General features: G+C 42.8%; 1 protein-coding gene and 1 long non-coding RNA gene across 2 annotated transcripts; both read left to right on the forward strand.

The window, feature by feature from the left end:
- Nucleotides 1-1,434: 1,434 nt before the first annotated feature.
- On the forward strand, nucleotides 1,435-3,364 carry LOC115548492 (uncharacterized). The gene is made up of 2 exons (XR_003977593.1): nucleotides 1,435-1,688; nucleotides 2,413-3,364. It is a non-coding gene; the product is annotated as an uncharacterized LOC115548492 (long non-coding RNA).
- Nucleotides 3,365-7,959: 4,595 nt separating this feature from the next.
- On the forward strand, nucleotides 7,960-12,446 carry LOC115548966 (uncharacterized). The gene is made up of 12 exons (XM_030363925.1): nucleotides 7,960-8,376; nucleotides 8,970-9,111; nucleotides 9,277-9,499; nucleotides 9,599-9,725; nucleotides 10,022-10,320; nucleotides 10,475-10,565; nucleotides 10,786-10,902; nucleotides 10,985-11,060; nucleotides 11,136-11,387; nucleotides 11,680-11,851; nucleotides 11,987-12,132; nucleotides 12,325-12,446. The coding sequence occupies exons 1-12, from the start codon at nucleotides 8,026-8,028 to the stop codon at nucleotides 12,444-12,446; spliced, it is 2,118 nt and encodes a 705-aa protein (XP_030219785.1). The 5' UTR covers nucleotides 7,960-8,025.
- Nucleotides 12,447-16,568: the final 4,122 nt, after the last annotated feature.

A 16,568-nucleotide genomic window follows, 5' to 3' on the forward strand; every position in this document is an offset into this window, starting at 1 on the left:
TATTCTTGTTTTTTTAGCATTGTAGCATCATAAGCGAGAGGTCTGAGCGATCGCAGTCGCATTGTTTACCGACCATGAAGCATAAGTTAACTTCATCAATATAAAAGATTGCTCCATATAACATATAATACCAACAACATAGTAAATGTATGATGACCTAGAAAACAAAACAGTTCAATGTTATTGCTTAAGAAACAGATTCCATCCAACTATTTACGAAAAATGCTAACAATAATTTATAGACAAATAAATGGTTACATAATGATCAGCAACGAGGTTAGTAGCCTACCGACATAAATATTTGTAATAGACCTACACCAACATTGTTAAAGGTTGGGTAGGTGATTTGCGAAACGCCAGCAGATTTTGAAAATACACAACTCAAATGGTCCTACCCCCTCTCCTTCAACGCTGACTCTGACTCCACCCATTCCAAGTACCTGGACGCGCAATCATGCACGAGCGCGAACAGAGATGCGCGAGAGCGAGCCAGGCTAGAGTAGGTTTTCGTTTAACAACATGGCACTACATTCAGCTGTAAGTTGCACCCAGTACCGCGGGAAGTAGGAGTGCTGGGGGTGCTGCAACACCCCCTGTCCGAGGCCCTGTCTTATCACAGAAAACGATCATTTCTAAAAACTCCGGCCAAAGTGGAGATTTCTGAAAACGCCGGTTATGTGTTGTCGTGTCAACGGGGAGAAACGGGATTTTAGGTTCTGAAGCGTCACATTATGCACCAGGAAATGCTTAACGTCATGTGAGCGCCCGCTGTACCGTATTGGTCCGAATATAAACACAAACCCCATTGTAAGACGACCTATATTTGGAAAAAAGGTTTGAAGACCAGATCCGTTTTTTATGAATAAATAAATTGTATTCATTGAAATAATATACGAAAATAAAAAGGCATCGAATAAAACACTGCATTGCCACTAAACAGTAGTGCAAATAGGCCGTACTGATGTGTACACCAAAGACTATTCCTGACACTCCTCTGCCCCGCTGTGTTCGCTCTGGCTGTGGTCGCTCCGAACTGTTTCGGCCCGTGGCAAAGCGAGTCATCCTCGCTGCTGTCCAATGCATTTTGAGACGCAGCATTTATTTAATGCTCATATGACCTAGTGCTGAAAAAAGGTTATATGAAAAAGTGTGAGGGTAGCGGTGGTGCGCTAAACTTGTTCTGTGAGCAGCTGGATGTGAACGATCGATTTTCAACTGTCCGCGCATGCACTGGTGTAATTGAGCTGCGCTGCTATACATCTTTTTTTTATCAATGTAACGAGTTGCGAGTCTAGTGCAGGCTGAGTTTTTTTTTTCCCAGCACCCCCTGCTGAGAATACGTTCTCGCTGCAATGGTTGGACCAGATGTTATAAACATTAAACGGTCACATAAATCATTACTATTTTTAGAAAATGTATGTTTGTTTCATATAATAGGCCTATGTCACGGAACAATTGAAGACCGGAAGAAGCTCGCGGAGTAGGGTAACTGCTCTTCCGCTTAGCTTAGCTAAACTGTTTACCATGGCGGAGGCAGATCAATACCTTTGGACCAAGTCTCTCCAACCTACCTAAATTGTCCTACGACGACGTCCTAAGGATAGTAAATCAGCACTTACGTGTCGAAACATCTAAACTACGCAAAGGATATAAGTTATTCTGGGAGAAGTACATTTTTAATTACATAGGTAAGTGTTTCAAATCTGTTGACACTGTGTAGCTTGACTGTGCCAGATAGCACTAAGTGTAATACATGTCAGTTAAAACGTATCCTTTTTAATTAATCGCAAAATATTTTTTTACACTGGTAGGAATACATATTTAGTTTGAGTGTCTCTGAAACTTTGCCTGACGAACCCCAAGAGGTTTGGTATAGGTAGGTAGCCACTGCCTACCGTACATGTAAGTGTCGATAGTATGTCAGATTAGCTCCAGGCTACTGTCAGAACATAGTGGCTGGGTGGCTGTCATAAACTACCAATGCCCATACATTTTGCTGTATGGTGTGTTAATCTTTCCCTCTTACTGCAGTGTCAGATTTAGTTAATTTGGAAGTAGCAGTTCGGGCGAACTGCTACTGTTCCCAGAAGAAAAACGCTTTTCATAGTATTTTGTGAATCAATGGGACTGTTACTTAGGCCTACCTTTCTGACCACTTTAATTAGATTTACATTTTGTGATTCAAACAGGCCCACCTCGTAATATGTAGCATAATGGATAGCCTAGAGCATGGTTTCAGACCTTCACAGATTCAGTTGCATGTTCAGTCTGTGTGTTTTTTATTATTATGGTTTCTTGTTGCTGTTCCAAAATGCTCTCTCTTTCTCCAGATCTGCTGTTGCAGATGATAATGTTTTGTTTCATGTCTGCTGTTGCAGATTGTCATGTTTTGTTTTATATCTGCTCTTCCAGACACATGACAACCACTTCACAGGGGAGAAAAGCGTGCCAACACCTCTGTCGTGCACCAGTGTTCTGCAGACGTGGACCAAGGACACAGGTTTATGTGTATACCTCAGGCCTAGCCAAACATCCTGTATAGTCTACTCAATAATAGTATTCGAAGTTCTTGTATATAGACAGACGCGACTAACACTGACTTAAGTGTTGCTACACTGACATTATGATTTATGTGCTGACATATTTTTTCTTTTTGCTCCAGGGGATTCGCTCCAGGGGAATCGCCCGGAACCCATTGACCAACTTGTGGTCAGGAAACCCAAGGTTTGGGTTAGGTGTTTTATTTGAGCACATACATGGACACATATCTCCTGAATGCCAAGTAAATATGGCCGAGGGATACACACACCCCATTCCATTTATTTATTTCTGTTAAATGTATATATGTAAATATTTTAATCAAAGAATTGGAAACGAACATTCCTGAACATTTTTTTTAAGGTAACTGAGCACCTTTAAAACAAGCCTGAAGACTTTTATGTTTGCATTAGCTTTCTGCTACATCTTAAATACATTGCACTTTCTAAAAAGCTTTTTTAACTTTGCCTTTATTTTCTATTTTAATACTAAAATGCCTTTAACTTTCTATTTTACTCATTTCTCTGCATATGTTTTCTTTTACTTATCTATTTTATTGTATGACAATGTTTATATGTGAAGCACTTTGAGTCTTCCCTTGTGTATGAAAAGTGCTAAATAAAGTTGCCTTGCCTAACACACACAGAACATTTCATTTCTTTCTGTTAAATGTAAATATGTATATATGTAAATTTAAAAAAAAGAACTGGAAACAAACATTAAATAAACATTTGAAAAGGACGGACGGACACAAACACACACACACCATTTTAATTTCTTTCTGCTAAATGTAAACAAAGAACATTAATAAACGTTTAAAAATAGTCATGTGACGTCATGTGTGTTTTAATGTGTAACACTGGGACATCACCCTTAACATCTAAAGGACCTTGATAGTTAGACATCAAGCAAGAATTTACCCACAGCTGATTGACAGAGCCTGAAAGAGTCAGAGGAATGGTTGTGTCCCAGATATGATATTCTTTGACCCTTCTGATGGCCCTCTCCAAGATTCTAAGTTGGGCGATACTCACTGGTTAACCTGGCGCCTCTTTTAAATGGCGGCATTATGAGGGTGGCCCCAACTTCAGAAAGCATCTTGTCGATAACAAAGCCTTTGTCAGCCATGCATGCATCTCCTGGCTGAAGTAGACTAAGGATTCCTGACTGCTGTGTGATTTCTCTATCTGATATGGAACCAGTGTACAGCTTAGAAATTAGCTTAGAAATTAAGGTGATAACTCCACATGAAGCAATGCCAATCAGACCTTTGAAGGTGTTGGTATTCTTGTAGTGGGAGAATGTTTCAGACTGGAGGGTGAGTGATGAGGGTGCCTCACACCTGATTTCTGTGCCGTCTAGAATCACTCGCACGTTAGGACAGTACTGGGCAAAAAAATATCTCAACCAAGATTTATTTTGTCCTTCGGGAAAGCGTGGAAGCTGAGGTATGGCTGTATACGTCCTGATGTAGAGCAACACGGTACACTACAAGAACAACTGCGAAAGGGAGCTGCCATTGTTGTTGCTGCTGGACGCGACCGGAAGTTGGATTACCCTACTACGCGTTCCGGAAGCAGGAAGTGTGACATAGGCCTATTGTATTGGAAGTCCTGGTTTTCACTAGGGTTGCCGCGGTGTGGACATTTTCACACCGAGTAATACACTCGTCTCCACACCGGTATTACCGAGTATAAACGGTATACACTTTGAAACTAGGTCAACCGCCACACAAGCATCGGTTTTTAGACCCTTCTCGTCCTTCAGTTGCCGCCAACGTTCGAAAGCAGCGCCTAGGATTATTCTTGATTTCAGTTTTTCTCTTTCAGCGTTTTTATTATCAATTACTCTCTGAAAAAGAGTTTTCCTTCTCTTTGCTGGTGGTGGTGGTGGTGGTGGGGATGGTGGCGTCTTGTCTGCCATGGAAATTGTCTTCTACTGCTACGTCCAAATGTGGATTAACTATAGTTCCAGTAGCTACCGCAGGATAACAACAAACAGGAGCTTGCTCTGGGTCACGAGCTCTAGGTCACGAGTACTGCACGAAGGGGTCGCGCGCGGGGCGCGGGGGAGGGGGAGTGCAGTACGACCGTTTGATTGACGTACTTACTGTCCAATGCAACTCGGTGGCAATGGAAATGATTGGCTGGAGTTTTTCGAGCCCTGCCCGTTCCACAGATGATTGACTTGTTTAATTTTCATGTCAGTACTTCTAACTCAGTGGCTGTAAGCGGGTTATGATAAGGATTTCAAGTAATTTTGCAAAAATGGCCAAAAAAGCAAATCACCTATACAACCTTTAACTGTCATACATAGCTAAACAAGCAAATGAAATACTAACACAACTGAAATGTTTATTAGGCTATTAACAATATTATAAATTGATACCGTAATGCACCCGTTCTTTGTCTTTGGATGTTTTGAATAAATGGATCAATAAATGGTGAATCGCAATGATCGCAAGCAGAGGAACGTGAGAGTCATTGAGTAGCAGCTGAACCAGTGCAAAAATCCCTTTATCACTAAAACACTTTTAGTGATAAAAAGTCACCACAGTGCCTAAAAACCATCAACGTCATTCATGTTAAGTAAAAGGAAAAACCTCGGACACGAGTAGTTAAAGGTTGTATAGGTGATTTGCTTTTTTGGCCATTTTTGCAAAATTACTTGAAATCCTTATCATAACCCGCTTACAGCCACTGAGTTAGAAGTACTGACATGAAAATTAAACAAGTCAATCATCTGTGGAACGGGCAGGGCTCGAAAAACTCCAGCCAATCATTTCCATTGCCACCGAGTTGCATTGGACAGTAAGTACGTCAATCAAACGGTCGTACTGCACTCCCCCTCCCCCGCGCCCCGCGCGCGACCCCTTCGTGCAGTACTCGTGACCCAGAGCTCGTGACCCAGAGCAAGCTCCTGTTTGTTGTTATCCTGCGGTAGCTACTGGAACTAGTTAATCCACATTTGGACCTAGCAGTAGAAGACAATTTCCATGGCAGACAAGACGCCACCATCCCCACCACCACCACCACCACCACCAGCAAAGAGAAGGAATACTCTTTTTCAGAGAGTAATTGATAATAAAAACGCTGAAAGAGAAAAACTGTAATCAAGAATAATCCTAGGCGCTGCTTTCGAACGTTGGCGGCAACTGAAGGACGAGAAGGGTCTAAAAACCGATGCTTGTGTGGCGGTTGACCTAGTTTCAAAGTTTATACCGTTTATACTCGGTAATACCGGTGTGGAGACGAGTGTATTACTCGGTGTGAAAATGTCCACACCGCGGCAACCCTAGTGAAAACCAGGACTTCCAATACAATTATATGAAACAAACATACATTTTCTAAAAATAGTAATGATTTATGTGACCGTTTAATGTTTATAACATCTGGTCCAACCATTGCAGCGAGAACGTATTCTCAGCAGGGGGTGCTGGGAAAAAAAAAAACTCAGCCTGCACTAGACTCGCAACTCGTTACATTGATAAAAAAAAGATGTATAGCAGCGCAGCTCAATTACACCAGTGCATGCGCGGACAGTTGAAAATCGATCGTTCACATCCAGCTGCTCACAGAACAAGTTTAGCGCACCACCGCTACCCTCACACTTTTTCATATAACCTTTTTTCAGCACTAGGTCATATGAGCATTAAATAAATGCTGCGTCTCAAAATGCCTTGGACAGCAGCGAGGATGACTCGCTTTGCCACGGGCCGAAACAGTTCGGAGCGACCACAGCCAGAGCGAACACAGCGGGGCAGAGGAGAGTCAGGAATAGTCTTTGGTGTACACATCAGTGCGGCCTATTTGCACTACTGTTTAGTGGCAATGCAGTGTTTTATTCGATGCATTTTTATTTTCGTATATTATTTCAATGAATACAATTTATTTATTCATAAAAAACGGATCTGGTCTTCAAATCTTTTTTCCAAATATAGGTCGTCTTACAATGGGGTTTGTGTTTATATTCGGACCAATACGGTACAGCGGGCGCTCACATGACGTTAAGCATTTCCTGGTGCATAATGTGACGCTTCAGAACCTAAAATCCCGTTTCTCCCCGTTGACACGACAACACATAACCGGCGTTTTCAGAAATCTCCACTTTGGCCGGAGTTTTTAGAAATGATCGTTTTCTGTGATAAGACAGGGCCTCGGACAGGGGGTGTTGCAGCACCCCCAGCACTCCTACTTCCCGCGGTACTGGGTGCAACTTACAGCTGAATGTAGTGCCATGTTGTTAAACGAAAACCTAAGCTAACCTGGCTCGCTCTCGCGCATCTCTGTTCGCGCTCGTGCATGATTGCGCGTCCAGGTACTTGGAATGGGTGGAGTCAGAGTCAGCGTTGAAGGAGAGGGGGTAGGACCATTTGAGTTGTGTATTTTCAAAATCTGCTGGCGTTTCGCAAATCACCTACCCAACCTTTAACGGAGCTGTGCACTAGATCCTCTCGAATGCCGGTCTATCTGCAGCCGGGACTCTCTAAATCGACCCCACTTCGACCTGGGCGGGACTTTACGTCCTACGTCACTCGCTATGGGTGTGCATGTGTGGGCGTAGCCGTTTGTCTCAGGGATCTGTGCACGAACCCCCTTTGCACTACAGGATTACGAGCGTCAGTGTCGTACGCGATGGAGGGTGGGTGACATTCCTACAGTCTGTGATGATAGGCTATATTTCTACAAATGACTTACTATTTCTAGCGATTAACATGACGAAACAACACCAACTAAGCTAACATTAGACTATAGCCATACCAGATAACGCCATACCAGCTAACCCTAACTATTTATATTAAACTCTGAACCATTTTGCAACAGACAACTGTGTGTTGGTGTGTCTTATTGCTTCTCACGTCTGCGTCTGCATCTTTCCCACTCCTGGCTAATAGTTTCAGCTTTTGTACTGTATATCAGAAATGATCACCCTGTACCACACTGCTGACTTGTTGATGTTTTGTGAGCACACACGCATTTCTCTAGGTAACTTAAAGGGCATGGTGCAGGTTTCTATTTTCTTCTTTTCTGGCAATTTTCTAGTTGGTAATAAACATTTAAACAATTATCCATTGTATTTGATGTTGTAGGGTATCACAAAATATAAATATTAGGAAAAGTATGTGATATATTAGTGGTTATTAGCCACAGGTTAGCGATGATTCTTATTTCTCCCACAATGCATTGCATGACGTCACGTAAGGTACTCCGCTTTTGGACGACAGCCGAAGCCGCTAGTGAGAGTGACAGTGTCAGATTATATAAGTAAATACATAAATAGAGATAGCCTAGATAGATAGATAGATAGATAGAATAGCATAACATCGATAGATAGATAGATAGATAGATAGATAGAATAGCATAACATCGATAGATAGTGAGGGATAGCATAGCATAACATAGCATAGATAGATAGTGAGGGATAGCATAGCATAGCATAACATATATATAGATAGAGAGAGAGAGAGTAGATATATAAGTAGATAACATGGTTTTCTACTGTATTTGTGGCGGGTGCAACAACTCCAGCAAAAGTGGACATAGGGTCCATTGCTTCCCCAAGGACAAAGGGATTCTCCGAAGCTGGGTGCAATTTGTCAAGTTTAGGCGGGCAGATTTTTCAGCTAGCTCTGTTACCGCGTACTCCAGAATATGCAGCGCGCATTTCAAGGAGGAGGATTACCACTCAGGGGATGCCAAGATGGTCTCACTTGGTTTAAAGAGTAAGAGGACGGCGAAGTTAATTCCTACCGCCGTGCCGTCTGTGCATGCAAACCACTCTGCCTGCCCTGTCCCGAGGTCGAGAGACACCGTCTGCCGCAAGCGAGAGATTGCCACGGTAAGCATCATGCTATAGCTGCTAATTACAAGCTGCGCGTTAGCTAGCTCTGTGTATTTTGCATACCGTGTTCCCTTTGACACAGCCTCCTCTACAAGCATGATCAGTCTGACATTAGAAGAGCATATTTCGTGATTCACGAATATGAGCCAAAACAAAATTGCCCTGAAGTAAATGTCCATATCGTCATGAAAGCTTCATGGCTAGTGTTTGGATCAGTGATCGTCATCATCAAGCGGCTTTCACAAAAGTGTGTTTGCGTTTTGTGTTAGTGCTAGACTGCTACGGTTCTCTTTCACATATACTGTATTTGACCGTGACCGTGTCGTCAGGGCTGTAGTGGACTCTAAACGCAAGTAAACGCAGTTTACCCACCTCTGAAATTTGAGAAACAGAGTTTATCCACTTCTCACTTCAGAGTTTAGCTACCTCCCAATACAGTAAATGTACTACCATTGGTTGCGAATCACTGAATGAAGTATTCATAGTTTACCCACCTCTTATTTCACCACTACACCCTTGCATTTCTTTTTTATATACTTATATATACTATACTTTATACTAATATACTTTTTTATATTTGTTTTCGTAAGATGTTGACAGACGCCTCACAGCAGGAGACCGTGCACAGTGTAGACACTGTGGAGGGTGTCGATACTGGGGATCAGCCCTTGCCCTCCTCCACTTCTGACGCTGGGACACAATGTTATTTGAAGCCCCCCCGATGGTCTCACGGTAAATCTTTGGTATTTTAAGGGTTACATATTATGTCTAAAACATTGCAAATAGGACATTTCCATACACATTGATGAAATGAATACATAGCCTACACCAAAACATAGCCGCTTAGATTTGCCATGATTGTCATATGTTTGGGTATGTTTACTGCCTCTGCCACAGCTGTGCAGGTTAACCTGAAGCCCAAGATGGTTAGCGTGGGCACACAGACTTCAATCAGCCCACAAACCTCCACTCCCCTCGCTAGTCCTGAACAGACAGTTGATGACGATGATGATGATAATGCCACTGTCATCAGTGACTTGTCGTGGGTGCCCGAAGAGCCGATGGATGAGGAGGAATTGTTTGATGAGGAGCCACCTTACACGTGTGACCCCCACCACAAGTGAGATAATCTAAAACCAACATAGACCATATTGAATGCTCAATGCTTTGTTAGTTTGAATGACACCGCCCCCCTCCCCCTCATTTTTTGTTGTTGTAGTTGCATTGACAAATTCATTGTTTGCCAAGAGGAGCTGATGGGCCTTTTTGCCATCTGTCCGGCCTGTTGTGAGAGGTCGGATAGTAGCATCGTGCAGCAGGAAGGAACTTTTGTTAAGATCAAGCAGGTACAGTTTTGTTTATGCAGATTTGTTTACGTGGCCATCTGATTAGAAAATCTGAATATCTAATTACAATCTGATAGCTCTGACTGTCTTGCCAGTTAATTTACAATGTATGTACCAGGCTGGCTTAAGTCTGCTGGTTTGTGATGCCATCATATTTGAGTGTTATACTGTATTGGTTCATGTGTGTTTCATTGAAAATATGAAACCTTTGACCAGTAATGTACAGTACTTACTCTATATTGAATCCTGATATACTGTTGATTACAATGTTTTATTTTATTTTCTTACATATCTAGGTCTGTGCATCATGTGGCTACCACCGTTTCTGGCAAAACCAGCCAATGCTCCACAGGAACATGCCAACCTGCAACCTCCTGTTAAGTGGGGCCATTCATTTTACTGGATGTTTGGCCACACAGACACTAAGAATGTTGACCCTGTTTGGCCTGCAGTGCATCAGTGCGAGCAGTTTCTTTCGCCATCAGCGCCGCTACACCATCCCTATAATCGTTCAGGCCTGGCAGAATGATCAAGCCAAGAATTTTAGTGACCTACGGGCAATGGATGGCGGGCTAGTTCTTGCTGGTGACTGCAGGTAAACCAGTGTGAGAGCTAGACCAGTTCCACGTTTTGATTGTTATTTGTTATCATGTAGGGTGGCTTTAGTTGGCATTTGCAGTTGACATGGTGGATTGTCTTTACAGACCATGGTTTTAAAAACTTGAAACATAAATTGTAATTAATTCCAGGTCAGATTCTCCTGGGCACTGCGCAAAGTATGGGTCATACTCTCTGATAGAGGACAGAGTGAACAAGGTGGTGGATGTTCAGCTTGTTCAGGTAAACCTGATGTTATTAGACAAAGAAATGAACTCTGCAATTTGGTAAAAGGATTGTATCTTAACATCTTTCCACTAGTACAACCATGCATAGAGCTTTATTGTGTATTGCCTAACTAGAGTAGTGTATCATAATGCCTGGACCAGCAACGCTTCGGTTCATTAACGCCTCCTTCAACACCACCAGCATTCTACACTTACACTGTTATGTCATGTTGCAGAGCTCAGAGGTCCCCAACAGCTCATGGTGTGAGCTTGAAGGGCTCAAGCGCAGTGTTGGCCTGCTGAGGGGAAACGACCTGCATTTGGCAACGCTGATCACGGACCGACATCGCCAGGTATTTACAATAAAAATGCAGTATAAAATGTAAATATCTGAATTGCACTGAAGCTGGATGTTTGTGGTTTTTTTCTCCTTAGGTTGCCAAATGGGTGAGACAGGAGCTGATCCCTGAAGGGACACAGCATTATTTTGACGTGTGGCACATTGCCAAAAGTATGTATCCATTGTTGGAACCTTGAAGCAGTTTTTGTTAGTGCATATCAATTAATACCATTTGTTCTAAAACAGGTCTGGGGAAGGCATTGGATGCAGCATCCAAAGAGTGTGACCAACTACAGTTGTGGAGGCCAGCTATAGTGAATCACCTCTATTGGACTGCAGCCTCAACCCCAGATGGCAACCCAGCGGTCATGGAGGCCAAATGGAGAAGTTTAGTGAACCACATCCAGGACATCCATGACCATGACACCCCTGCCTTCTCCAGTTGTGCCCATGGCCCTCTAGACGAAGATCAGCGCAACAAAGAGTGGCTGGACCCAGGTACAGTACTGGTATTATGCACGCTCTACATAGTTTTGTTTTAGTTGCTGTCTTTGAGTAATTGTCTGGATGCTTTGACATGTGACCTTTGTGATGAAATTATTTTTTCATTCCCTGGCAATCTCATAACATTCTGTTTACTGTTTATGTTTGCTATAATTCCTATGCAGGACAATTTCATGTGTTTCCATTTCAAAAAGGAATTCTATCTGTATCCATCTTCCTGTCTATTTGTACGTTTTCCGTCTGTGTGTCTGTCTGCCTCCCTGCCTACCTGTATTGGTCTTTTCAGGCTCATTGGCAGCAGTCAAGTTGGAGAACATAATGATGAGGGCTGCCTTACTGAAAGATGTTCGTCAGCTGTCTCCACAGCACCAGACTTTCTCCCTTGAGGCTTACCACTCCCTCATCTTGCACTTCGCGCCCAAGCACACAGGGTTTTCATACCTTGGGATGTATAGCAGGTCAGTGCTATCCAATGGAATAACACTGCCAATTATTATGCCTTTTTAGGAATAATAGTACCTATTAACGTGCCTATTGTAGTATTTTGTCATACACCAAGTTTCAAAGGTTTTCTCAAATGTGTTATTTTGTAGGCTTCTCTCAGCGGCGCTGCATTATAATCACAATGCCAATCGCGAGACAGCACGGAGAAGTGACGGGACGGAGAAGTACTGCGTGCGGTATCCGCGCTTCAGAAAAGGTGCCCATGTGGTGCGTCCCATCAAAGAGGCAGCCTACGGTAAGCAGTGTCAGGCAGTTCTATCATATTTTGAGATGGCGCACGAGTGAACAGTGACAATGATCTTTATAAAGTAATATTATTATTATTAATATTATTATTATTATGTCTGCAGGTTATGCAACATCATTAATGAAGGCCCTTCGGGAGAGCTACGCCAATTCACCCGCCAATTCACCACTGTTCTTCGAGAGGTTGGCGCCAATTTGTCCTCCGATGCACCCGCCCCCATCGCCAAATCCTTCGAACAGATTCCTAAGGAGGAGGCCATCAGCCTCTACCTAGCCCGGCAGTCATGCTTCAAGAAAACCTAATTTCACATTATTATTTTTTTCCACGGACAAGTCCAATGATTTAGTTGTTATTATTTGCATGAAATTTCTTTGTATGTAATTCAAAATAATTTGGTAATCATTTTACCTGTGCCTTGTCAACCTCTGTGTGCGGTGTTGTCTGGGCTCACTGTGTGTCTGCTTGATGTGCTTTTGCATGTATCACTGCATGTATGCATGCATGAAATAGTGTGTGTGTGTGTGAGAGAAAGAGAACCATCAACTGACCCTCGGGTATGACTACACTATTGCAGAATTAATTAGAATTAGAATTAAACATTGCGGGTCTAGCCCTTCATCAGTGTTCCTTGTATGTTTTGTGCCTAACCATTTTTTTTATTTAATTCCAACCTGTGTCTTTGTTCAGTAACCATTACAAGCAATGCCAATCAACTTTTTTTTATCCAAAATGCATGTGTTCTGTGTACTTTATAACATTTTAAGGGCAATTGAATGATCACAACAGAATAAGCATAACTATTTTTATTCATTTTCATCCAAACAAGGCCATTGAAAGCCCTGATAGGTCTGGTCACCATTCTGGAATTGCTGTCTGATGGTTGAAACCACACAAGAGGGTAGAGGCTTCCTTATACTCCTCCCTAAAACGCCATAAGCCCAGCGTATAGCTTGCCTGTACGCAGTGTACCGGTATTGCCTAGGGATAAGTAGGAAAGATTCTTAAGTTTAAAACTCTGTAAGTAGGTTGGAAACGTAATTTTAAGCCTGTTTCTTATGCATGTTTATTGTGTATGCAACACACCTCCTGTCACCTATAACTGTTGGTTCAAATGACTCAGTGTAAAAAGATTTGTAAAGTTAACGTAAACCATGAACATACTCGTGCGTGCTGGCTTGAAGGTGACCATGATCCTGCCTGAAGTGTGTGTATGCTATTTTTAGCACAAACGGATTCAGGCAGCATGCCTCAAATCCAGGATGCTGCGTTAGGCACATTACATCTTCTGGCCGCGGGGTGAGCTCCTCGACCAGCGACCAAAACGCGCTCACCTCCCTACAACACAAGCTCTCCACCACAGTTTCCATGGGACGACACCGCCCACACAGACACCTGCCAAACACAGCGACACAGACACGCTTACTGCTCTCTCCCGGTAAGCGGTACCCTGACAGTTTCAATGACAATCAATCACGAGGAAAACGAGTTAGCACTATCAAAAATAATCACACTGAAGACATAACCAGCCTACTCGGCGTCGGCTACGTTTGCAAACAACATTTTCACCGGAGAAAGGTAAAAGAATAAACTTAGAATAAACACTAGGGGTTCACAGGTGGGACTGTCAAGCTAGCCCATATTTAGAAGAAATAGAAGGCATAATATGCCTTCTATTTCTGGATCTTCTGACTAAGTTTAGGGTACTTATCTGAGCCAATGACATAATCACTGTCACCACTAGATATAAAGAAAACGTTGACTTTCATTCGATGCTATTCACTGACAGTAAAAAAAAATAAGTTATTGTATGCACTGCTGTTCATAGACTACTAGCTCCAGCGCTCCTTGCTGCGTTTCTAAATGGTAGCAACTCACCAGGACACTTCACCAACTCTCCACTCATTCTCCTCTGACCTTGCATTTATTTGTCTTTGACGGCCATCGGCTCTCGGTATTTCCTCATTTCCCCTCATACGCCTAACCGGTTCGAAATTATATGGCTGTGGGCCATCATAAATGTTGACAGTGGGTCTTGCCACCTCATCCCCGTCCGCCATAATGCTAGTTCTAGTATGCGTCTACCTTACGTGACGTCATCGCCAAATAGCATAAAAAATAACCGTTGCTTACCAAAAACTACAAAAACTGGACTTTAACACCATTTTAGAGACATTTCTAACTTTATATACATACTTTGAGTGCTTTATGTACCCATTAATCAAAACTTCCGGTTAACCTGCACCATGGGCTTTAAGTTTCCTACTGGAGTCATCAAAACTTTGGACTTTGTTATTGTAAGAAATATTGTGTTGCAAAAACACTTTGTGTCTTACCGTTACCCTAACCTTAACCCCAGTAACATTTCTTCATCATAAACTACAAGTTACGCAAAATGGCATACAAACATCCAGTCCAATATGAAAGAATAAAGCTGGCTTCATTAAGGAATCGAACCCCTTATCCCCGCGTTAAAGAGTTGTTCTCTGACCACTAACCCATCAGGTCTTAGTACATGCGATTCAAAAGTTAACCACTTGACAATCTTTAAACTTCGGTTGCCTAGAAATTGTAAAGACAGTGATGTGTGTACATTGTGCGACTATCCGTCACTCGCGATGTGTGTGCAGTCCAAAATGAAAGAAAAAACCTTGCATCACTAGGGAATCGAACCCCCAATGCTCCAATCATCAGTTGGTCGTTGATAACTGTAAACAAAGAGATCGCATTTTGTTTAACTGCTAACTAACAAACGGGTTTATGCGTTCACTGAACAAAGATTATGGAAATAAAAGACCACTTTTCCATCAGAAAAATCATCAGAACCGTTATTACCAACCCATAGACACTAAAAGCCAAACCTTTCTCACATGCACACCCATCGCGAGTGACGGCTACGCGCACACATGCACACCCATAGCGAGTGACGTAGGACGTAAAGTCCCGCCCAGGTCGAAGTGGCGTCGATTTAGAGAGTCCCATCTGCAGCCGGAGCCATATGCCATATGTCAAACACACCCACCGGCGAAACACGCCTCATTCTATGGTGGCCATCATAGGGGAAAAAAATAAAAAGTGCCACAGCGCTCCACTCACTTTGCACAGCGCTCCATTCACTTTGTATAGAATGCAAACAAACTTAATAAAAACGTGATAAAGCATGCCTTTCTCAAATATACGTTACTGTTTGAAGCCACGACTCTTCTATACGAGCTGTTTATGTTAAAAAATAATCCACCAATTGACATCTTAAATGTCCACTTTCTTTGAAGGAGGTAGTGGGCACGGGGCGTTACCCTACATGCCCACTGCACCGTCAGTCAACGGACGTGGGATGGCGTGGCTGACGGATGGGGGAGTAGTCTTTGCAGAGGCATCCGTCAGCCAATCAAATCGCTTCGCCGGGTTCTTCCCGCTTCTTCCTGCTTGTTGCGATGCAAGAAGACCCGCTTTCCCGCTTTCAAGTATCGTCAGAGCCCGAGTCGCGTCACAGTGCTTAAATTTGCATACGCGATCTGATTGGATGACGGATCCGTCGCTGCCGAAAAAGTTGAACATTTTTCAACTTTTTGACGGAGCCGAAGGCTCCAACGGAACGGACGTCCCCATTCAAAGTCAATGGGGATCAGTCAACGGACGGAGGTAGTGGGCACGAGGCGTTATTCTGAAGGAGGAGAACGGAAGTGTCTGCCTGTGGATCGCTGTTTTGACTGTGTTGGGAGCGCTGGAAATATAGTGGATCGCCCCGTTCAGTGAATGTAGTTAACCGATTCTTTTTTTATGTATAACCCAAGTATAGGCAACAATAATTTGTACATTAGATTATTATTCATAGATTAGAAGTATAGGCAACAATAATTTGTACATTCGATTATTATTCATAGATTAGAATAATCAAAAGGAGATTGTTAATACTTGGGAATAACATGGGAATGAATGAAACGCACATGCGCATTTAAAAGACAGCGTTTACAGGAAGTGCGTCAGTCATTATTGCGCATCTAGGACCCCGAGTCGATCGGACAGCCGAGTCAATCCGACACTACTATTATTCTGCTCACTACTATTCTGACATTCTACTTGCTGTAGTTTGGTCGGGCTTTGCGAGACTAATCGACACCCACACCGGGCCGAAACGAATTTTGTTTCACTACGACTCCTTTCAGCTGCCCATCCCTCCTTCTCCAGCAAAAATAATAACATAAAACGGCTAATAATACGCTTGTGGTGGCGTTTTGAAAAGAGAAAACTTACATTTTTTTATTAGCCTACATGGCATAATGATAATTATGAGCCTTTGATTGATATCCAGTATTTTTTTGCTGGGACCCATTCCTGTTCCCCACTTGTATTGGAGTGAACGGAGATATCTACTTCTGGGCCCCTTGAATCGAGAGACCCGTCCACAGCCCGCTTAAACAACTGCA

The sequence above is a fragment of the Gadus morhua genome, chromosome 8 (genome assembly GCF_902167405.1).
Source record: "Gadus morhua chromosome 8, gadMor3.0, whole genome shotgun sequence".
NCBI lineage: Eukaryota > Metazoa > Chordata > Actinopteri > Gadiformes > Gadidae > Gadus > Gadus morhua.

Excerpts from the sequence above, each read along its gene's own strand:
- LOC115548966 (XM_030363925.1), top strand. The coding sequence starts at position 8,026 with ATGGTTTTCTACTGTATTTGTGGCGGGTGCAACAACTCCAGCAAAAGT. Across the intron at positions 9,112-9,276 it reads GCCCCCCCGATGGTCTCACG|CTGTGCAGGTTAACCTGAAG; the intron begins GTAAATCTTTGG and ends CCTCTGCCACAG. Across the intron at positions 10,903-10,984 it reads TCACGGACCGACATCGCCAG|GTTGCCAAATGGGTGAGACA; the intron begins GTATTTACAATA and ends TTTTCTCCTTAG.